Source organism: Heptranchias perlo, chromosome 6 (genome assembly GCF_035084215.1).
Source record: "Heptranchias perlo isolate sHepPer1 chromosome 6, sHepPer1.hap1, whole genome shotgun sequence".
Taxonomy (NCBI): Eukaryota; Metazoa; Chordata; class Chondrichthyes; order Hexanchiformes; family Hexanchidae; genus Heptranchias; species Heptranchias perlo.
This window is the reverse complement of record NC_090330.1, coordinates 3,249,267-3,273,787: the sequence shown is the minus strand read 5'-3', so window position 1 is coordinate 3,273,787 and position 24,521 is coordinate 3,249,267. Positions and strand designations below refer to the sequence as shown.

General features: G+C 53.5%; 1 protein-coding gene across 2 annotated transcripts in view; it reads right to left on the bottom strand.

Moving 5' to 3' along the window:
• Positions 1-24,521, bottom strand: part of LOC137322682 (cGMP-dependent 3',5'-cyclic phosphodiesterase) — a 275,396-nt gene that overhangs the window by 43,328 nt on the left and 207,547 nt on the right. For both annotated transcript variants that reach the window (XM_067985615.1, XM_067985616.1), the window contains exons 15-18: positions 11,843-11,906; positions 9,848-9,926; positions 7,855-8,032; positions 902-1,014 (exon numbers count right to left, since the gene is read on the bottom strand). In XM_067985615.1, the coding sequence (XP_067841716.1) occupies positions 902-1,014; positions 7,855-8,032; positions 9,848-9,926; positions 11,843-11,906 (434 nt within the window). The remainder of the gene's footprint in view (positions 1-901; positions 1,015-7,854; positions 8,033-9,847; positions 9,927-11,842; positions 11,907-24,521) is intronic.

Below are 24,521 nucleotides of genomic sequence, written 5' to 3'. Positions count from 1 at the left end.
CACCCAGCCCGACGTCACACTCACCCAGCCCGACGTCACACTCACCCAGCCCGACATTCACCTCAACCAGTCCATCATCCACCTCTCCCATTCTGATATCCAACTCTCCCAGTCTGACATCCACCTCAACCAGTCTGATATCCAACTCTCCCAGTCTGATACCCAACTTACCCAGGCCGACATCCACCTCATCCAGTTCAACATCCAATTCTCCCAGTCCCACGTCCAATTCCCCCAGTCCAACATCCAACTCCCCCATTCCAACAACCAAGTCACCGAGTTCCATATCCACCTCACCCAGTCCAACATCGCACTCACTCAGTCCAACATCGCACTCACTCAGTCCAACATCCACCTCACCCAGTCCAACATCACACTCGCCCGGTCCGACATCACACTCGCCCGGTCTGACATCACACTCGCCCGGTCTGACGTCACACTCGCCCGGTCTGACGTCACACTCGCCCGGTCTGACGTCACACTCGCCCGGTCTGACGTCACATTCGCCCGGTCTGACGTCACACTCGCCCGGTCTGACGTCACACTCGCCCGGTCTGACGTCACACTCGCCCGGTCTGACATCACACTCGCCCGGTCTTACATCACACTCGCCCGGTCTGACGTCACACTCGCCCGGTCTGACATCACACTCGCCCGGTCTGACGTCACACTCGCCCGGTCTGACGTCACACTCGCCCGGTCTGACGTCACATTCGCCCGGTCCGACATCACACTCGCCCGGTCTGACGTCACACTCGCCCAGTCGAGCATTCAGCCACATCCACATCCCCATCGCCTTTAATGTCTTTAAAACTGCTCCTTAACTTCTACATGACAAAGGGGTTTTGGGAAGAGTTGGATGTCGCTGACAGACTTGCCACCAGTCCCGCGGGGTACTCACATGGGAAATACTGATCCCACAGTAGATGGAGAAAGCAAGTGCCAAGTCTTCATCGAACTTGGTGAACCAGGGTCCGTTGATCTTGTTGCACAACTCAGCCACTCCAACAATATCTGTGGAAAAGGGGCAAGCAAAGAGTCAGATCATAAGAAAAATGCAACGATGGAAAGAGGCCATTCTGCCCATCAGAGTCCATCCCTTTAGTGCACCAATTATTTTAGCATCCAATTACTTTGAACGGTCCCATTGTCTTGGTTTATGTTGCCTGGCCTGACGGACAGCAAAGGCAACATTTAAATATAGTGCCGTCAACGTAGCAAAACGTCCCAAATCCCTACGCAAGACTGGAAAAGTCATGGGACCAGTCCCAAAGTGCAAAAAAAAAATCCTATTCTGTCCTCTATCTCTTAGAGACCTCCTAGAATGCTATCCAGGGATCTGGTAGCATAGTGATTATGTACTGGACCAGTAACCTTGAGGTCAAATCCAAACCGAGGTAACTTGCGGGCTTGACACCAGGGGAAAGATGGGCATGGGAACAGGTCCAATTGTAAAAAAAAATGGTCCACTAATGTCCCGTCAGGGAAGGCAATTTGCCGTCCGTACCTGCTCTGGGCCTACATGTGAGTCCAGTCTCCTACGGATGACTCTCGAGGCACTCGAGGGAGAGTAGAGTTGACGACAAACACTGCCTTACAAGCATCGACGACATTTTTTAAAAAAAGAAATCCAGCTCCCTGTTCAATTTGCTGATATAATTCTGCGGAACAGGCTTAAGGGGCTGAATGGCCTACTCCTGTCCCTGTGTAACTGCACAGTCTCCGCTGCAGACTCCTCACCCTGTTGCGTGAGTTCGGTGAATCAAAGCCAATCATAGAATCGTAGAATGATACAGCACAGAAGGAGGCCATTCGGCCCATCGTGCCTGTGCCGGCTTTTTGAAAGAGCTGTCCAATTAGTCCCACTCCCCCCCTTTGCTCTTTCCCCATAGCCCTGCAAATTTTCCCCCCTTCGAGTCTTTGTCTAATTATCTTTTGAAAGTTATTATTGAATTTATACAGCACATTTCCTAATCTCAGGACTCCCCAAGGTGCTTCACAGCCAATGAAGTACTTTTGAAGTGTAGTCACTGTTGTAATGTGGGAAATTTGTGCACAGCAAGATCCCACAAACAGCAATGAGACAAATGACCAGATAATCTGTTCCAGTGATGTTGGTTGAGGGATAAATATTGGCCCAGGACACCGTGGAGAACTCCCCCCTGCTCTTCTTCGAATAGTGGCCCTGGGATCTTCTACATCCACCTGAGAGGAGCAGACGGGGCCTCGGGTTAAACTCACAGTGAACCAGTTGGGTTTTTCTGACAACCTTCATGGTCATGTTTTTTCGAGTTACCAGATTAATTCAGTTAGGAATTTGGGAACATTTGAAACAAGAGTAGGCCATTCAGCCCCTCGAGCCTGTTCCGCCATTCAATGAGATCACGGCTGATCTGTATCTTAACTCCATTTACCTGCCTTTGCTTCATATCCCTTGATACCCTTACCCAACAAAAATCTATTCATCTCACTCCTGAAGACCTTGGTTTAACATCTCATCTGAAAGACGGCACCTCCGACAGTGCAGCACTCCCTCAGTACTGGCACTGGAGGGGTGTCAGCCTGGGATTATGTGCTCAAGCCTCTGGAGTGGGGCTCGAACCCACGACCTTCTGAGGTCAAGTCCCACCATGCGCAAGTTGTGAAAGTGCATTCAATAATAGCTGGTAATTTGTGGGCTGGCACCAGGCACAAAACAAATTGACTGTAATGGTCGTTCACCAATGTCGTTGGGTGAAGGGAAGCTGCCACCTTACACATGAGGCCAGTGCAAATATAATGTGATAGACTCCCAATGCCACTCGGACACGGACCAGCAAGCAAGTCAGGGTAAATCTAGGGATGAGCAATAAATGCAGCATTACCAGAGTTGCCAACATCTCAAGAGCAAGGCTGCATCGCAGCAGGTTGTGAGAGCGAACTTGAAGTGACACATTCTCCAAGTTCGCCTCCCGATTCACAGCTTCAACTGAGCCTCAGTTTAGGGGTTGCCAACCCTCCAGACTTGCCCTGGAGACTCCAGGAGTTTAAGGTTAATCTCCAGGACACTGCTACGAGGAAAGCACCCGGGGACAAAAATCATCGAGGCGATAAAAAAGAAATTGTGTATTTTTTTCCATTTTGTTTGAACACTTTTGCTTACCAGCTATAAAAATATTGGAGATGGGGGGAGAAAAGGCTGTTTGACTGACAGTCAAGAATCATCCAATTGGGTAATGAAGAGTCTGTTCACTTTCCGGTTGGCCATGGGGAAGGCGGGGCTTTGCGGGGATGGACGTGTCGGCCAACCAATGGTGGGAGTGTGGGGGGCGGGGCAGCTGGAGGCACGCGGTCATGCAACAAAACCTCCAGGAATACGTCCAACCAGAGTTGGCAACCCTACATCAGAATGGTTTTCAGGCTGATGCTAAGGCCACATTTACATAGAATCTACAGCACAGAAACAGGCCATTCAGCCCAACTGGTCTATGCCGGGGGTAATGCTCTATGTGAGCCACCTCCCGCTCTAATTATCTCTTCCAACCTGCCCCCGTGTCCCTCTATTGCCTTCTCCCTCATGTATGCATCAAGCCACCCCTTAAATGCATCAATTCTATCTGTTTCAACCTGTCCATGTGGCAGCGAGTTCACAGGACCGATTATCAGACATAAAGTGACAACAAGCCACGTACATAAGAACATAAGAACATAAGAAATAGGAGCAGGAGTAGGCCAATCGGCCCCTCGAGCCTGCTCCGCCATTCAATAAGATCATGGCTGATCTGATCCTAACCTCAAATCTAAATTCATGTCCAATTTCCTGCCCGCTCCCCGTAACCCCTGATTCCCTTTACTTCTAGGAAACTGTCTATTTCTGTTTTAAATTTATTTAATGATGTAGCTTCCACAGCTTCCTGGGGCAGCAAATTCCACAGACCTACCACCCTCTGAGTGAAGAAGTTTCTCCTCATCTCAGTTTTGAAAGAGCAGCCCCTTATTCTAAGATTATGCCCCCTAGTTCTAGTTTCACCCATCCTTGGGAACATCCTTACCGCATCCACCCGATCAAGCCCCTTCACAATCTTATATGTTTCAATAAGATCGCCTCTCATTCTTCTGAACTCCAATAAGTAGAGTCCCAATCTACTCAACCTCTCCTCATATGTCCGCCCCCTCATCCCCGGGATTAACCGAGTGAACCTTCTTTGTACTGCCTCGAGAGCAAGTATGTCTTTTCTTAAGTATGGACACCAAAACTGTATGCAGTATTCCAGGTGCGGTCTCACCAATACCTTATATAACTGCAGCAATACCTCCCTGTTTTTATATTCTATCCCCCTAGCAATAAAAGCCAACATTCCATTGGCCTCCTTGATCACCTGCTGCACCTGCGTACTAACTTTTTGATTTTCTTGCACTAGGACCCCCAGATCCCTTTGTACTGCAGTACTTTCCAGTTTCTTGCCATTAAGATAATAACTTGCTCTCTGATTTTTCCTGCCAAAGTGCATAACCTCACATTTTCCAATATTGTATTGCATCTGCCAAATCTCCGCCCACTCACCCAACCTGTCTATATCCCCCTGTAGGTTTTTTATGTCCTCCTCACTCTCCACTTTCCCTCCCATCTTTGTATCATCTGCAAACTTTAATATGTTACACTCGGTCCCCTCCTCCAAATCGGTAAAACGTAAGGTGATATTAGGACAGGAGGCCATAAGGTTGGTCGAAGAGGTAGGTTTTAAGGAGAGTCTCAAAGGAGGAGAGAAAGAGGTAGAGAGGCGGAGAGGTTTAGGGGGGGAATTCCAGAGCTTAGGGCCGAGGCAGCTGAAGGCACGGCCGCCAATGGCGGAGCGATGCAAATGGGGGATTCGCAAGAGGCCAGAATTGGAGGAGCGCAGAGACCTCGGAGGTTTGTAGGGGCTGGAGGACGTTACAGAGATGGCGGGAGGGCGAGGCCAGGGAGGGATTTGAACACGAGGCTGAAAATTTTAAATCTGAGGCGTGTTTGGACCGGGAGCCAGCGTAGGTCAGCGAGGACGGGGTGATGGGTGAGAGGGACCTGGTGCTTTGCAAGCCTTCAAACAGTTCCTGTTCCCTCGGTGCTCCTCTCAAACTGCAGTGGTTGCTCGCCCTCTTTTTTATTAACAGTGAAAAGACCCCTTGCTGCAACATTTATTGCAAACCCACACAAAGGCCAACGCAGAGTGGGATAATCAGGCTATAGCCCCGGGCGCTGCTTTGCCCGTATAAAGTACACATTTCATCAAAGTGACAGCGACCTCCTCGTCGGGAAGCTGTGGGAGCCGAGACTTTTTGCTTTTTCATCTCGACTCGGAGCGACTTACTCCGACAGGGATGGATCTTACGTTCAAAACCTGCCTGCGCTCGGTGGTGAGGCTCGTGGACGCGCGCGGCGCCTTATCGCTTTCAAACGCCCGCACCGCACTTCGCGCGGTGAATTACGTCTTCCGAGCGCAGCGCCCGTCTTTACGCGGGCGAGTGTGCCAGCCGCTTTGCGCACAGCAAGGTCCCACAAGCAGCAAATGGGGTGCGCCAGATGACGGGGGCGGGGGAAGGGGGGGGAAGATGTCGGCCAGGACATCGGGAGACTTCAAAAGTCCACTCGAGCCGACGGGAACCCCTTTTTAAGAGGGCTGGACAAATAATCCAGAGAACGAGAGTTCAAATCCCCCCAGTTCAGTTTGAGAATTTGAATTCAGTTTTTTTTTAATATTGTCCCATCGCCGGTTGCCTTGAGGTGGTTGGGGGGCCTTCTTCTTGAGGTGGTTGGGGGCCTTCTTCTTGAGGTGGTTGGGGGCCTTCTTCTTGAGGTGGTTGGGGGCCTTCTTCTTGAGGTGGTTGGGGGCCTTCTTCTTGAGGTGGTGGGGACCTTCTTCTTGAGGTGGTTGGGGGGCCTTCTTCTTGAGGTGGTTGGGGGCCTTCTTCTTGAGGTGGTTGGGGGCCTTCTTCTTGAGGTGGTGGGGGGCCTTCTTCTTGAGGTGGTTGGGGGGCCTTCTTCTTGAGGTGGTGGGGGGCCTTCTTCTTGAGGTGGTGGGGGGCCTTCTTCTTGAGGTGGTGGGGAGCCTTCTTCTTGAGGTGGTGGGGCCTTCTTCTTGAGGTGGTGGGGGGCCTTCTTCTTGAGGAGGTGGCGGGCCTTCTTCTTGAGGTGGTGGGGGGCCTTCTTCTTGAGGTGGTGGGGGACCTTCTTCTTGAGGAGGTGGCGGGCCTTCTTCTTGAGGTGGTTGGTGGGCCTTCTTCTTGAGGTGGTGGGGGGCCTTCTTCTTGAGGTGGGGGGGGGCCTTCTTCTTGAGGTGGTTGGGGGGCCTTCTTCTTGAGGAGGTGGGGAGACTTCTTCTTGAGGTGGTGGGGGGCCTTCTTCTTGAGGTGGTGGGGAGCCTTCTTCTTGAGGTGGTGGGGGGCCTTCTTCTTGAGGTGGTGGGGGGCCTTCTTCTTGAGGTGGTGGGGGGCCTTCTTCTTGAGGAGGTGGCGGGCCTTCTTCTTGAGGTGGTGTGGAGCCTTCTTCTTGAGGTGGTGGGGGGCCTTCTTCTTGAGGTGGTGTGGAGCCTTCTTCTTGAGGTGGTGGGGGGCCTTCTTCTTGAGGTGGTGGGGGGCCTTCTTCTTGAGGTGGTGGGGGGCCTTCTTCTTGAGGTGGTGGGGGGCCTTCTTCTTGAGGTGGTGGGGGGCCTTCTTCTTGAGGTGGTGGGGGGCCTTCTTCTTGAGGTGGTGGGGGGCCTTCTTCTTGAGGTGGTGGGGGGCCTTCTTCTTGAGGTGGTGGGGGGCCTTCTTCTTGAGGTGGTGGGGGGCCTTCTTCTTGAACCGCTGGTAGCGGTTTTAATACAACTGAGTGTCTCGCTCGGCCACTTCAGAGGGCAGTTAAGAGTCAACCACGCTGGTGTGGAACGTAGAGGCCCAGACCAGGTAAGGACGGCAGGTTTCCTTCCCTAAAGGACATTAGTGAACCGATTGGGTTTTTATGACAATCCGACAGCTTCATGGTCACTCTTACTGAATTCAAATTCTCAAACTGCCATGGTGGGATTTAAACTCACGTTCACTGGATTATTTGTTCAAGCCTCTGAATTTTACAGCACAGAAACAGGCCATTCGGCCCAACTGGTCTGTGCCGGTGTTTATGCTCCACACGAGCCTCCTCCCTCCCTACTTCATCTCACCCTATCAGCATATCCTTCTATTCCTTTCTCCCTCATGTGTTTATCGAGCTTCCCCTTAAATGTATCTACACTATTCACCTCAACTACTCCTTGTGGGAGCGAGTTCCACATTCTCACCACTCTCTGGGTAAAGAAGTTTCTCCTGCATTCCTTATAGCATTTTTTAGTGACTATCTTATATTTATGGTCCCCACAAGTACAAATATTTACTCTACGTCTACCCTATCAAACCTCTTCATAATTTTAAAGACCCTCTATCAGGTCACCCCTCAGCCTTCTCTTTTCAAGAGAAAAGAGCCCCAGTCTGTTCAGTCTTTCCTGATAGTTATATCCTCTCAGTTCTGGTATCGTCCGAGTAAATCCTTTGCCAGTGCCTCTGTATTCTTTTTGCAATATGGAGACCAGAACTGTGCACGGAGCTCCAAGTGTGGTCTAACCAAGGTTCGATACAAGTTTAACGTAACTTCCCTGCTATCGTACCCTGCTGCCTGCTTGCAAAAGCCTCCTAATGAAACATTCACTTCAGTCGGGCCGTCATGCCCCCATTGTTGTTCTGTTTGCCCTTATTTTTTCCCCCTTCCTGCTACGCTGCCCGCTCGTTCCTGCGACGCCTCGTAAGATGTCCTGAGACGTCCCATCCCGTGCGGGGAGAGCGGGCGAGGGGAAGCTGGCGCTGCACTGCCCTTCGCCCTGTACTCACGGTTGGCATCGTCAATGATGGGGAAGCACAGGATGTTCCGTGTCCGGAAGCCCGTGGAGTCGTCCACCCCCCGGTAGAATAGCGGGTGAGAGTAGGCGTCTTTGATGTTGAGGATTTTGCCTGTCGTGGCGACGTGGCCTGCAATCCCCTGGTCAGCTGGCATCCGAAACTCTGAGGCCTGGGGAGACACACAGAGAAGTCTCATTATATTGACCAGTTGGTGCACCTGAAGGGAGGGCAGTGGGGGAGGGAAGAGAGAGAGAGAGAGAGAGAGAGAGAGAGAAAGAGAGAGAGATAAAGAGAAAGAGAGAGATAGAGATAGAGAAAGAAAAAGGGAGAGAGATGGCAAAAGAGAGAGAGAAAGAGAGAGAATAGGAGAGAGAGAGAGAGAGAGAGAGGGAAAGAAAGAGAAAGGGAGAGAATGGAAGGGAGAGAAAGGGAGAGAGAAAGAGATAAAGATAGAGAAAGAGAAAGGGAGAGAGAGAGAAAGAGAGGGAGAGATCGAGAAAGGGAGAGAGAGAAAGTGAGAAAGAGAGACAGAGATAGAGAAAGGGAGAGAGAGAAAGTGAGAAAGAGATAGAGAAAGGGAGAGAGAGAAAGTGAGAAAGAGAGAGAGATGGAGAAAGGGAGAGAGAAAGTGAGAAAGAGAGAGAGATAGAGAGAGAAAGGGAGAAAGAAGGGGAGGGAAAGAGAAAGGGAAAGAGAGAAAGAGAGAGACAGACAGAGAGACAGAGGAAAAGAGAGAAAGAGTGTGAGAAAGAGAGGGGGGAGAGAGAGATAAAGAGAGAGAAAAAGTAAGAATGGGAGAGGGAGAGAGAAAGGGAGAGAAAGAGAGAGAGAGAAAACAAAAAAATGAACTTGCATTTATATAGCGCCTTTCATGACTTCAGGACATCTCAAAGTGTTTTACAGCCAATGAAGTACTTTTTTTGACGTGTGGCCACTGTTGTAATGTAGACAACGCAGCAACCAATTTGTGCACAGCAAGATCCCACAAACAGCAATGCGATAATGACCAGATCATCTGTTTCAGTGATGTTGGTTGAGGGAAAAATGGACACCGAGGAGAACTCCCCTGCTCTTCATTGAATAGTGGCCGTGGGATCTTTAACGATCACCTGAGAGGGCAGACGGGGCCTCGGTTTAACGTCTCAGTGAACCAGTTGGGTTTTTAAGACAATCCGGCAGCTTTCATGGTCATTTTTTTCAAATTATCAGATTTATTGAGTTTGGAATACAGGAACATTGGGAGCAGGAGGAGGCCATTCAGCCCCTCGAGCCTGTTATTTAGACCATGGCTGATCTCTTCCTCAACTCCATTTACCCGCCTTTGCTCCATGTTCCTTGAGACCCTCACCCAACAAAAATCTATCAATCTCAGTCTTGAGAGCTCCAATTGACCCCCGGCCTCAACAGCTTTTGGGGGGAGAGAGTTCCAGATTCCCACTCCCCTTTGTGTGAAAAAGTGCTTCCTGACATCACCCCTGAACGGCCTAGCTCTAATTTTAAGGTTCTGCCCCCTTGTTCTGGACTCCCCCCACCAGAGGAGATAGTTTCTCTCTATCGACCCTTTCAAATCCTCTAATCGTCTTAAAAACTCGATTAGATCACCCCTTAATCTTCTAAACTCGAGGGAATACAAGCTGAGTCTGTGCAACCTGGCCTCGTAATTTAACCCTTTTAGCCCCGGTATCATTCTGGTGAATCTGCACTGCGCCCCCTCCAAGGCCAATATATCCTTCCCGAGGTGCGGGGCCCAGCAGTGTTCCAGATGTGGTCAGAATGTTCGGCAGGACCTCCGTGTCCCCGACCATGCCGGACATTCCACGTGCTTCCCGGAAATACCGGGGCCATTGTAACGGGAAAAACCATGGGGTCTTCCTAGATTTGACCGACTGATCCCTTTAATGAAGATTAGATTCCCTTCCCCTGCTCCGCACCGTCAACCGCAATTAATTTCTCGCCGCTGGTTTCCAGCTGAATACGCGCTCACCTCATCGGTCACAAAGCCCCCGTCGAACACCTTTGCCACCAGTTCTTTTTTGTTGTGCTCCAAGAGAAAGACGGAACAGCTGGGGCGGGAGGTAGGGGAGAGAGAGAAAGAACAGCTTACAACCAGGGAGTCAAGCACACACTCAAATAGACGTACGCAAAAGGAGAGCGAGACCCCCCCTCTTTAAAAGGGGTCCCTGATGGTGAGACCCCCCTCTTTGAAAGGGGTCCCTGATGGTGAGACTCCCTCTTTAAAAGGGGTCCCTGATGGTGAGACCCCCCCTCTGTAAAAGGTGTCCCTGATGGTGAGATTCCCTCTTTAAAAGGGGTCCCTGATGGTGAGACTCCCTCTTTAAAAGGGGTCCCTGATGGTGAGACCCCCCCCTCTGTAAAAGGGGTCCCTGATGGTGAGACTCCCTCTTTAAAACAGGTCCCTGATCGTGAGACTCCCTCTTTAAAAGGGGTCCCTGATGGTGAGACCCCCCTCTTTAAAAGGGGACCCTGATGGTGAGACTCCCTCTTTAAAAGGGGTCCCTGATGGTGAGACTCCCTCTTTAAAACAGGTCCCTGATGGTGAGACCCCCCCTCTTTCAAACAGGTCCCCGATGGTGAGACTCCCTCTTTAAAAGGGGTCCCTGATGGTGAGACCCCCTCTTTAAAAGGGGTCCCTGTTGGTGAGACTCCCTCTTTAAAAAGGGGTCCTTGATGGTGAGACTCCCTCTTTAAAAGGGGTCCCTGTTGGTGAGACTCCCTCTTTAAAAGGGGTCCCTGATTGTGAGACTCCCTCTTTAAAAGGGGTCCCTGATCGTGAGACTCCCTCTTTAAAAGGGGTCCCTGTTGGTGAGACTCCCTCTTTAAAAGGGGTCCCTGTTGGTGAGACTCCCTCTTTAAAAGGGGTCCCTGTTGGTGAGACTCCCTCTTTAAAAGGGGTCCCTGATTGTGAGACTCCCTCTTTAAAACAGGTCCCCGATGGTGAGACTCCCTCTTTAAAAGGGGTCCTTGATGGTGAGACTCCCTCTTTAAAAGGGGTCCCTGATGGTGAGACTGCAACAACTTGCGTTTATATAGCACCTTTAACGTAGTGAAACATCCCAAGGTGCTTCACAGGAGGGTAATCAGACAAGGATTGACACCAAGCCACTTCAGGAGATACTAGGTGGGGTGACTAAAAGCTTGGTCAAAGAGGTAGGTTTTAACAAGGGTTTTAAAGGAGGAGGGAGAGGTGGAGAGGTTTAGGGAGGGAATTCCAGAGCTCAGGACCTACACGGCCGCCAATGGTGGAGCAATGAAAATCGGAGAAGCACAAGAGGGCAGGATTGGAGGCGCGCAGAGATCTCGGAGGGTTGTAGGGAGGAGTGAGGCTGTGGAGGGATATGAACACGAGGATGAGAATTTTAATATCGAGGTGTTCCCGGACCGGGCGCCAATGTAGGTCAGCGAGCACAGGGGGTGATGGCTGAACGGGACTTGATGCAGGTTAAAAACAAAGACTTGCATTTATATAGCACCTTTCACGGCCTCGGGACGTCCCAAAGTGCTTTACAGCCAATGATGCACTTTTTGAAATGTAGTCACTGTTGTAATGTAGGGAAACGTGGCAGCCAATTTGCGCACAGCAAGATCCCACAAACAGCAATGTGATAAATGACCAGATAATCTGGTTTTTGGTGATGTTGGTTGGGGGATAAAATATGTCTGCTGTTCTTTGAAATAATGTCACGGGATCTTTTACGTCCACCTGAGAGGGCAGGCAGGGGCCGTGGTTTAATGTCTCATCCAAAAGAGGGCACCTCCAACAGTGCAGCACTCCCTCAGTACTGCACTGGGAGTGTCGGCCTGGATTTTCTGCTCAAGTCTCTGGAGTGGGGGCTGTGAACCCACGACCTTCTCACTCAGAGGCGAGAGTGCTGCCAGCTGAGCCACGGCTGACACCCTGGGCACGGTGACAGTGAAACCCACCCCCCCCCCCACCGCCCCCCGGGGTTGTGAGACTCACCTCTCTGCGTTGGTGAGGTTGCGTGCCTCCTGAATGATCTCCTGGAGCAGCACTGAAACATTATCTGCAAAAAAGGCCAAACGAACGGTCACTTAGAAACTCTGTTAAAAAAAAACGCTCAAGGGGAAATGGTTCTGAGTTCACTGCGTCCCTTCCTGCAGCTCCCAGGTGTGCTGAGAAACACGCCCTCCGATACCCCACCCCAAGTGGGGTTCTACCTGTATATAAGCCTGGACGGTGGGGCTGTTCGACAAGGGGAAACATCACGGGCAGGCCCAATCCTGTCCACATTCATACTTTGCTCATTCCAATAGGAATCAGTGGAGGCTGATACAAATATAGGTGAGCCAGATAGTCTAGGCTTAGTAACAACAACAACAACAACTACTACTTGCATTTATATAGCGCCTTTAACGTAGTAAAACGTCCCAAGGCGCCTCACAGGAGCGTAAATCAGACAAAAACTGACACCGAGCCGCATAAGGAGATATTAGGACAGGTGACCAAAAGCTTGGTCAAAGAGGTAGGTTTTAAGAAGCGTCTTAGGAGAGAGAGAGGCGGAGAGGTTTAGGGAGGGAATTCCAGAGCTTGGGGCCCAGGCAGCTGAAGGCACGGCCGCCAATGGTGGGGCGATTGAAATTGGGGGAGGAGGGCAGAATTGGAGGAGCGCAGAGATCTCGGAGGGTCGTAGGGGCTGGAGGAGGTGACAGAGAGAGGGAGCGATTTGAAAACAAAAGGTGAGAATTTTAAAATCGAGGCGTTCCCGGACCGGGAGCCAATGTAGGTCAGCGAGCACAGGGGGGTGACGGGAGGACGGGAAACTTTTGTGGGCAGCGGGGATATGTGACAATATCCGATATTGGACAGAACCTTGGTTAGACCACAGTTGGAGCACTGTGAACAGTTCTGGGGGTTAAATTCGAAAACCCCCAAATCCGGGCACTGGGGTCGCGGTGTGTGATTAACCCCCACCCAGTTGTTCTGATGCAGGCAGCACGTGAGATTCGTTCTGCCTGGTCATTTATCTGTTTCCAGCGCGAGCAGCCAGGCCTAGCTGCGATGTTCAGTGACCTCTCACCAGCAAGGGGGGCCCCGATATCGCGTGAGTGGCTCGTACCTCTTAAAGGCAGTCTGCACCTCTTAAAGGCAGCCCGCACCAGTTATTTGCCAAAAAAGGTACCGGTCCGCAAGGAGCCTGAACGGAGATCAGACATCGCACACGTAAAACACAGATGCAGGTCCCGTCCCTATGTTTACACACTGATGAGTTATGTTAAAATATTGAATAAAGGTTGCGCACCACTAAATCCCACATCCTCCAATCTTCATGCCAATCTGCCGATCTGAGTTGGTACCAGGCCTGTGAGAGTGAGTGCACCAAGGTTCTCTGATGATGCACTAGAGACCTTGGTGCAAGAGGTGGACAGAAGGAGGGACATCCTATATCCGCAGGGGGGCAAGAGGCCCTCCAGACATATATCCAAAAGGCAGTGGGAGACAGCGGGGGACGAAGTCAATGCCAGGCTCACAGCATCATGAAGATGGATGCAGTGCAGGAAGAAGTTCAATGCTTTGACACGAGTGGTCAAGGTGAGTGAGGTCGACTGTCAAGTGGCGTCTCCCACCAACTGCACCACACACTACACCCCCATCACCCACATACCAATAAACTCTTTCCACCAGTACTCAACTCTTCCCAATCAGCTGCTTCCTCTCACCCTTACACATTACCACTGTTGCAAGCCGCCCACCCACAACTCACAGGCCACACCCACTGACAGCTATTCAACCATGACAGGCACATCACCCAAACATCCTGCAGGACACTCACCGTCACACGTCCCGCTTTCTTGCAGGAGAAGGTGGTGCGTGACAGGAGGCAGCAAGTGGCAGTGACATTTAGCCCCTCGAGCCTGTTCCGCCATTCAATGAGATCATGGTTGATCTGTGACCTCACTCCATATACCCGCCTTAGCCCAATATCCATTAATACCCTTGGTTCACAGAAATCTATCAATCTCAGATTTAAAATTAAACAATTGAGCGAGCATCAACTGCCGTTTGCGAAAGAGCGTTCCAAACATCTCCCACCCTTTGTGTGTAGAAGCATTTCCTAACTTCATTCCTGCAAGTCCTGGCTCTAAATGGGAACATAGAAACAGGAGTAGGCCATTCGGCCCCTCGTGCCTGCTCCGCCATTTGATAAGATCATGGCTGATCTGTGATCTAACTCCATATACCTGCCTTTGGCCCATATCCCTTAATACCTTTGGTTGCCAAAAAGCTATCTATCTCAGATTTAAATTTAGCAATTGAGCTAGTATCAATTGCCGTTTGCGGAAGAGAGTTCCAAACTTCTACAACCCTTTGTGTGTAGAAATGTTTTCTAATCTCACTCCTGAAAGGTCTGGCTCTAATTTTTAGACTGTGCCCCCTACTCCTAGAATCCCCAACCAGCGGAAATAGTTTCTCTCTATCCACCCTATCCGTTCCCCTTAATATCTTATAAACTTCGATCAGATCACCCCTTAACCTTCGAAACTCCAGAGAATACAACCCCAATTTGTGTAATCTCTCCTCATAATTTAACCCTTGAAGTCTGGGTATCATTCTAGTGAACCTACGCTGCACTCCCTCCAAGGCCAATATGTCCTTCCGAAGGTGCGGTGCCCAGAACTGCTCACAGTGCTCCAGGTGCGGTCTAACCAGGGTTTTGTATAGCTGCAGCATAACTTCTGCCCCCTTGTACTCCAGTCCTCTAAATATAAAGGCCAACATTCCATTAGCCTCATTGATTATTTTCTGCACCTGTTCATGACACTTCAATGATCGATGTACCTGAACCCCGAGGTCCCTTTGGACAGCCAGGGCCTGATGTTAGCAGGGCTGCGGGTTCTCGGCGGATGGGCTATCGGGCGCGTGGGTAACGCGCCCGGTGAAATTAGTGGGTTTCCCACGCGATCGTAGCAGGCAACCCACTAATTGGAGCCACTTACCTGCTCCTCCGGGGTCCGCGCTGCTGATCTGCGCGTCGGGCGGGCTGCGCATGCGCAGTACGATCTGTCAGCTGGAGGCGCTCTATTTAAAGGGGCAGTCCTCCATTGACAGATGCTGCAACCAATAGCAAAGATGGCTGCATGGAGCAGCCCAGGGGGAATGCTGCTCCCAGTTTAATGATGCCTCACCCCAGGTATCATCAGATGGGGTGAGGAGGAGGGGGAGGACAGAGATCTTCCACCCGGCGGGCGGGAGGAGGCGGCCTGCCTCCGCCACCAGGAAGGCCTGGCTCGAGGTGGCAGAGGGGGTCACCTGCGCCACCAACATATCGCGCACCTGCATACAGTGCAGGAGGCGCTCCAATGACCTCAGTAGGTCAGCCACAGTGAGTACACGTAGTCTTTCCCCTACACTCCGTCTGCCACATCACTGCCCCCACCCCACATCTCCTTCGGCACAGCCAACACAACTCTGTCACATCACCCCTCACACCCACTCAAACCTCATCCTCATCTTACCTACACTTACTCACCTCGCCAGTACTCATCCCGCCACTAACACGCGACCCAATCCTCATACAATCTCATGGCTCTATCTCATACTCACCCTCTCGTGCATCTCTCTCACGGCCAGCCTCACTCAACCTGCCACTACCTGTGCTGCAGCCACAGGGCATGCATCACATATGTGCAGTAGGCAGCGTAAGGCAAACGTGTCGTGAGCATGAAGGGGATGCACAAGGGTGTCTGAGGGTTTGTCATGGGTGTTACTTATATTGAATTTCAGAACAACTCACATCACACATTATATTGGCACCACTACTGCCATGTCTTCGCGAATCCTGTCTGGTTTGTGCAATAATGCCCGCTCCTGGGTATCCCTATGAGGACCCACCACTGATGCCACCCAGTGTGTCACTGCAGAGTGGGTGTTAGGTGTATTTTCAGGGCTCTTCTGCGCAGACGACTGAGAGACATCGGCGATGTCCCCGGCTGCACCCTGGAAGGATGCGGAGGAGAAGTTATGGAGGGCAGTGGTGACTTTGACAGCGACAGGTAAGAAGATGGTGCTCGGGCCAGCCAGGAGCAGCTCGGCATGAAAGAGGCTGCAGATGTCCACGGCTACATGTCGAGTGACTCTGAGCCTCCGTGTGCACTGCTGCTCAGAGAGGTCCAGGAGGCTGAGCCTCGGTCTCTGGACCCTGTGGCGAGGATAGTGCCCTCTGCGACGCATCTCTCTCTGCGGTTCCCCTCCCTCCTGCTGTGCAGGTGGATGTGTCACAGCACTCTGTTGTGGAGCTCCACGTGTCAGAGGTGGACGGCGTGGATGGCGAGGCTGGTGATGCTGTTCGCCCTCCGAGGAGGTCATGACTGCAGCTACGGCGGCCCCCACCCGGAAGATGTACATCTGAGGGGGTCCGCAATGTAGGCACATGTCTCCGGACCCCGGGGTACGTGTGTAGGTTGGTGACTTTGACCGTCAGGAGGAGGGTGGTGGAGGCCAAACTTTGTCTCAAGTGACAGAGTGGCCTCCTGCAATGGGTGAGGGTCTCCCACCCCCCACCTCCTGTCAAATGGACCTTTGCAGCTGCCACAGGCTGACAGCTGCAACACGTCCATTCGATCTGGGAGTGTTTCCCCCAGTGTGGGAAACAGTCCCATGTTGATCCAAAATCACACATAGTCCCTTAATCAGGTCAGTTAATGACCTGAAATACCTAACCAAATATTGTCAAGTGGCATCCCGCTGGCTTTAATTGCCTGCGGGATTCCCACCAGCGGGGGCTGCGCGCGCACGCTGGCGCGTCAGCGGGGAACCCGGAAGTGCGCGGGTTCGGGGCGGGCTCCGGTACCGCGCCGGGATTCTCCGATTTTCGGAGCCCCCCCGCGGGAAACGCACCCGATAGCGGGTGCTAAAATTGAGCCCCCACTGTTTATAACTTTTTACCATTTAGAAAGTACCCTGTTCTATCCTTTTTTGATCCAAAGTGGATGACCTCACATTTGTCTACATTGAATTCCATTTGCCACAGTTTTGCCCATTCACCTAATCTATCAATATCCCTTTGTAATTTTATGTTTTCATCTACACTGCTTACAATGCCACCAATCTTTGTGTCATTGGCAAACTTAGATATGAGACTTTCTATGCCTTCATCTAAGTCGTTAATAAATATTGTGAATAATTGAGGCCCCAAGACAGATCCCTGCGGGACTCCACCAGTCACATCCTGCCAATGTGAGTACCTACCCATTATCCCTACTCTCTGTCGCCTTTCGCTCAGCCAACCTCCTAACCAAGTGTTAGGCTATGTCCCCTAGTCCTAGTACTCAAGTATAGGAGACCTCCAAAAACAGGTGAAAATGTCTCAGCAGCCAGAAGCAGTAATCCAGCAACTTACCTGTAAATCCTGCATGGTCCCTTTAAATAGCGCTGGTGGGGGGTCCTCCAGGCTGTCTAAGACATGTCCAGCTGTTCGTTGGCTGGAGCGTTGAGTGCCAATATGGAGCCTATCCCTTTAAATCACCATTGCACACTGATCTAACACATATTCTCCTTACTTTACATGGTACCGGCATTCGATATCTGCAATGCGCAAACGCCTTTACCAAGATGGCGTCCGGCACACGTGTACTCCGGACGCCATTTTAGGGCCTTAGGAGGCCGCGTAGCGCCGAAAAAACGGGCGCTATACGGCCCAATTTATAGCCCCTGGTCTCAATATTATAAGAAGGATATAGAGGCACTGGAGGAGCTGCACAAAAGATTTACTCAGATGAAACCAGAACTGAGAGGTTATAACTATCAGGAAAGATTGAACAGGCTGGGGCTCTTTTCTCTTGAAAAGAGAAGGCTGAGGGGTGACCTGATGGAGGTCGTTAAAATTATGAAAGGATTCGAGAGAGTAGACGTGGAGAAGATGTTTCCACTTGTGGGGGAGACCAGAACTAGGGGGCCATAAATATAAGATAGTCACTAATAAATCCAATCGGGAATTCAGGAGAAACTTCTTTACTCAGAGAGTGGTGAGAATGTGGAACTCACTCCCACAAGGAGTAGTTGAGGTGAATAGTGTAGATACATTTAAGGGGAAGCTGGATAAAAACATGAGGGAGAAAGGAATAGAAGGATAGGGTGATAGGGTGAGATGGAGTGGGAAGGGAGGAGGCTCGTGTGGAGCATAAACACCGGCATGGACCAGTTGGGCCGAATGGCCTGTTTCTGTGCTGTACATTCTATCCAATGTACTTCTATAGTATCTCCACATAAGGGAAACAGGGATCTATGACAATATCCGACAGAACAACCCAACGACTGAACCCGGAGTAAGGGCGCTGGAAGCATTGCCCGTTGCCAAGCGGGACCAGCCATCTTGGGACAACCGGAGAATGGAACCTGGAGCCTCCCTCCTTGGTGCAGCTCAGGAACCACTTCAAGGCGGTATTGACTCGCTGGGACGGAAGGGGCTGCGGAGAGCTGCAACTTTAAGGCAACCTCGTTCGAAGCAGCCCCAAGCAGCATTGCATAGATTTGATTTGTATTTGGAAGAACAAGCTGAGCATTCAATAACAATCTGAAGCAAAAATCGTTACTTTTTTTGCCCAGCGTGGTAAGGCATTAGCATAACATGAATAATAAATCAAATTTCATCTTCCCTCCTGACAGCTGGTAACAGGAATTATACAAATTAAACAATAAGAGGCTGACAAACACAATACAACACAGAATGAAATGCAGAGCTCTCCGCCTCCGCAAAGGGAGAGACACCAATCCATCCCAAATAGAAGCCTGTTCGTGGTAGGCCGCTCGCTGTGATGTCATCGATACGGAGCAGGAGCTTGGAGTCAAACATCGATTTTGAAGAATCGGCTCCCGCCCCCACCCTAAACACCCTCACTCTCCCCCACCCTAAACACCCTCACTCTCCCCCACCCTAAACACCCTCACCCGCCCCCACCCTAAACACCCTCACTCTCCCCCACCCTAAACACCCTCACTCTCCCCCACCGAAAACACCCTCACTCTCCCCCACCCTAAACACCCTCACCCTCCCCCACCCTAAACACCCTCACTCTCCCCCACCTAAAACACCCTCACCCTCCCCCACCTAAAACACCCTCACTCTCCCCCACCTAAAACACCCTGACTCTCCCCCACCCTAAACACCCTCACTCTCCCCCACCTAAAACACCCTCACCCTCCCCCACCTAAAACACCCTCACTCTCCCCCACCTAAAACACCCTGACTCTCCCCCACCCTAAACACCCTCACTCTCCCCCACCCTAAACACCCTCACCCTCCCCCACCTAAAACACCCTCACCCTCCCCCACCGAAAACACCCTCACCCTCCCCCACCCTAAACACCCTCACCCTCCCCCACCCTAAACACCCTCACTCTCCCCCACCCGAAACACCCTCACCCTCCCCCACCCTAAACACCCTCACCCTCCCCCACCCTAAACACCCTCACTCTCCCCCACCCTAAACACCCTCACCGTCCCCCACCCTAAACACCCTCACCCTCCCCCACCCTAAACACCTTCACCCTCCCCCACCCTAAACACCCTCACTCTCCCCCACCCTAAACACCCTCACCCTCCCCCACCCTAAACACCCTCACTCTCCCCCACCCTAAACACCCTCACCCTCCCCCACCCTAAACACCCACTCCCTCCCCCACCTTAAACACCCACTCCCTCCCCCACCATAAACACCCACTCCCTACCCGACCTTAAACACCCGCTCCCTCCCCCACCCTAAACACCCGCTCCCTCCCCCACCATAAACACCCGCTCCCTCCCCCACCATAAACACCCACTCCCTCCCCGACCTTAAACACCCGCTCCCTCCCCCACCCTAAACACCCGCTCCCTCCCCCACCCTAAACACCCACTCCCTCCCCCACCTTAAACACCCGCTCCCTCCCCCACCCTAAACACCCGCTCCCTCCCCCACCTTAAACACCCGCTCCCTCCCCCACCCTAAACACCCACTCCCTCTCCCACCTTAAACACCCGCTCCCTCCCCCACCCTAAACACCCACTCCCTCCCCCACCTTAAACACCCGCTCCCTCCCCCACCTTAAACACCCACTCCCTCCCCCACCTAAAACACCCACTCCCTCCCCCACCTTAAACACCCACTCCCTCCCCCACCATAAACACCCACTCCCTCCCCCACCTGAAACACCCGCTCCATCCCCCACCTTAAATACCCGCTCCTCCCCACCTTAAACACCCGCACCCTCCCCCACCCTAAACACCCACTCCCTCCCCCACCTTAAACACCCACTCCCTCCCCCACCATAAACACCCACTCCCTCCCCATCTTAAACACCCACTCCCTCCCCGACCTTAAACACCCACTCCCTCCCCCACCTTAAACACCCACTCCCTCTCCCACCCTAAACACCCACTCCCTCCCCCACCTTAAACACCCACTCCCTCCCCCACCATAAACACCCACTCCCTCCCCATCTTAAACACCCACTCCCTCCCCGACCTTAAACACCCACTCCCTCCCCCACCTTAAACACCCACTCCCTCCCCCACCTTAAACACCCACTCCCTCCCCCACCCTAAACACCATCTCCCTCCCCCACCTTAAACACCCACTCCCTCCCCCACCCTAAACACCATCTCCCTCCCCCACCTTAAACACCCACTCCCTCCCCCACCTTAAACACCCACTCCCTCCCCCACCCTAAACACCCACTCCCTCCCCCACCCTAAACACCATCTCCCTCCCCCACTTTAAACACCCACTCCCTCCCCCACTTTAAACACCCACTCCCTCCCACACCATAAACACCCGCTCCCTCCACCACCATAAACACCCACTCCCTCCCCATCTTAAACACCCACTCCCTCCCCGACCTTAAACACCCACTCCCTCCCCCACTTTAAACACCCACTCCCTCCCCCACTTTAAACACCCACTCCCTCCCACACCATAAACACCCGCTCCCTCCACCACCATAAACACCCACTCCCTCTCCCACCTTAAACACCCACTCCCTCCCCCACCCTAAACACCCGCTCCCTCCCCCACCTTAAACACCCGCTCCCTCCCCCACCCTAAACACCCACTCCCTCCCCCACCTTAAACACCCGCTCCCTCCCCCACCCTAAACACCCACTCCCTCCCCCACCCTAAACACCCACTCCCTCCCCCACCTTAAACACCCGCTCCCTCCCCCACCCTAAACACCCGCTCCCTCCCCCACCTTAAACACCCGCTCCCTCCCCCACCCTAAACACCCGCTCCCTCCCCCACCTTAAACACCCGTCCCTCCCCCACCCTAAACACCCGCTCCCTCTCCCACCTTAATCACCCGCTCCCTCCCCCACCTTAAACACCCGCTCCCTCCCCCACCTTAAACACCCGCTCCCTCCCCCACCTTAAACACCCGCTCCCTCCCCCACCCTAAACACCCACTCCCTCCCCCACCTTAAACACCCGCTCCCTCCCCCACCCTAAACACCCGCTCCCTCTCCCAACTTAAACACCCGCTCCCTCCCCCACCCTAAACACCCACTCCCTCTCCCACCTTAATCACCCGCTCCCTCCCCCACGTTAAACACCCACTCCCTCCCCCACCATAAACACCCGCTCCCTCCCCCACCCTAAACACCCACTCCCTCCCCCACCATAAACACCCGCTCCCTCCCCCAAACTAAACACCTACGCCCGTTCCCACCCTAAACACCCGCACCCTCGCCCACCTTAAACACCCGCTCCCTCGCCCACACAAAACACCCGCTCCCTCCCCCACCCTAAACACCCACTCCCTCCCCACCCTAAACACCCACTCCCTCCCCACCCTAAACACCCACTCCCTCCCCCACCTTAAACACCCGCTCCCTCCCCCACCATAAACACCCACTCCCTCCCCCACCTTAAACACCCGCTCCCTCCCCCACCATAAACACCCACTCCCTCCCCCACCTTAAACACCCACTCCCTCCCCACCCTAAACACCCACTCCCTCCCCACCTTAAACACCCACTCCCTCCCCCACCTTAAACACCCACTCTCTCCCCGACCTTAAACACCCACTCCCACCCCCACCTTAAACACCCACTCCCTCCTTCTCCCTAAACACCCGCGTCCTCCCCCAACTTAAACACCCACTCCCTCCCCCACCTAAAACACCCAATCCCTCCCCCACCTTAAACACCCGCTCCCTCCCCCACCCTAAACACCCGCTCCCTCCCCCACCTTAAACACCCGCTCCCTCCCCCACCCTAAACACCCGCTCCCTCCCCCACCTTAAACACCCGCTCCCTCCCCCACCTTAAACACCCGCTCCCTCCCCCACCTTAAACACCCGCTCCCTCCCCCACCCTAAACACCCACTCCCTCCCCCACCTTAAACACCCGCTCCCTCCCCCACCCTAAACACCCGCTCCCTCTCCCACCTTAAACACCCGCTCCCTCCCCCACCCTAAACACCCACTCCCTCTCCCACCTTAATCACCCGCTCCCTCCCCCACGTTAAACACCCACTCCCTCCCCCACCTTAAACACCCGCTCCCTCCCCCACCCTAAACACCCACTCCCACCCCCACCATAAACACCCGCTCCCTCCCCCACCCTAAACACCCACTCCCTCCCCCACCATAAACACCCGCTCCCTCCCCCAACCTAAACACCCATGCCCTCCCCCAAACTAAACACCTACGCCCGTTCCCACCCTAAACACCTGCTCCCTCGCCCACCTTAAACACCCGCTCCCTCGCCCACACAAAACACCCGCTCCCTCCCCCACCCTAAACACCCACTCCCTCCCCCACCTTAAACACCCGCTCCCTCCCCCACCATAAACACCCACTCCCACCGCCACCTTAAACACCCACTCCCTCCCCCACCTTAAACACCCACTCTCTCCCCGACCTTAAACACCCACTCCCTCCCCCACCTAAAACACCCAATCCCTCCCCCACCTTAAACACCCGCGTCCTCCCGCACCTTAAACACCCACTCCCTCCTCCACCTTAAACACCCACTCCCTCGTCCACCTTAAACACTCGCGTCCTCCCCCACCTTAAAAACCCACTCCCTCCACCACCTTAAACACCCACTCCCTCCCCCACCATAAACACCCGCTCCCACCCCCACCATAAAGACCCGCTCCCTCCCCCACGATAAGCACCCACTCCCCCACCTTAAACACCCACTCCCTCCTCCACCATAAACACCCGCTCCCTCCCCCACCTTAAACACCCGCTCCCTCCCCCACCTTAAACACCCACTCCCTCCCCCACCTTAAACACCCACTCCCTCCCCCACCCTAAACAACCACACCCTCCCCCACCCTAAACAACCACACCCTCCCCCATCTAAAACACCCGCTCCCTCTCCCACCCTAAACACCCACTCCCTCCCCCACCCTAAAACACCCATTCCATCCCCCACCATAAACACCCGCTCCCTCCCACACCTTAAACACCCACTCCGTCCCCCACCCCAAACACCCACTCCCTCCCCCACCTTAAACACCTTCTCCCTCCCACACCTGAAACACCCACTCCCTCCCCGACCCTAAACACCCGCTCCCTCCCCCACCCGAAACACCCACTCCCTCCCCCACCTTAAACACCCGCTCCCTCCCACACCTTAAACACCCACTCCCTCCCCCACCCTAAACACCCACTCCCTCGCCCACCTTAAACACCCGCTCCCTCCCCCACCCTAAACACCCACTCCCTCCACACCCTAAACACCCACTCCCTCCCCCACCTTAAACACCCACTCCCTCCCCCACCTTAAACACCCACTCCCTCCCCCACCTTAAACACCCGCTCCCTCCCCCACCATAAACACCCACTCCCACCCCCACCTTAAACACCCACTCCCTCCCCCACCTTAAACACCCACTCTCTCCCCGACCTTAAACACCCACTCCCACCCCCACCTTAAACACCCACTCCCTCCTCCACCATAAACACCCGCTCCCTCCCCCACCTTAAACACCCGCCCCCTCCCCCACCTTAAACACCCACTCCCTCCTCCACCTTAAACACCCACTCCCTCCTCCACCATAAACACCCGCTCCCTCCCCCACCTTAAACACCCGCCCCCTCCCCCACCTTAAACACCCACTCCCTCCCCCACCTTAAACACCCACTCCCTCCCCCACCTTAAACACCCGCTCCCTCTCCCACCTAAAACACCCGCTCTCTCCTCCACCCTAAACACCCACTCCCTCCCCCACCTTAAACACCCACTCCCTCTCCCACCTTAAACACCGGCTCCCTCCCCCACCCTAATCACCCACTCCCTCCCCCACCTTAAACACCCACTCCCTCCCCCACCCTAAACACCCGCTCCCTCCCCCACCTTAAACACCCTCTCTCTCCCACACCTTAAACACCCGCTCCCTCCCCCACCTTAAACACCCGCTCCCTCCCCCACCTTAAACACCCGCTCCCTCCCCCACCTTAAACACCCGCTCCCTCCCCCACCTTAAACACCCGCTCCCTCCCCCACCCTAAACACCCGCTCCCTCCCCCACCTTAAACACCCGCTCCCTCCCCCACCTTAAACACCCGCTCCCTCTCCCACCTTAAACACCCGCTCCCTCCCCCACCCTAAACACCCGCTCCCTCCCCCACCCTAAACACCCGCTCCCTCCCCCACCTTAAACACCCGCTCCATCCCCCACCCTAAACACCCAC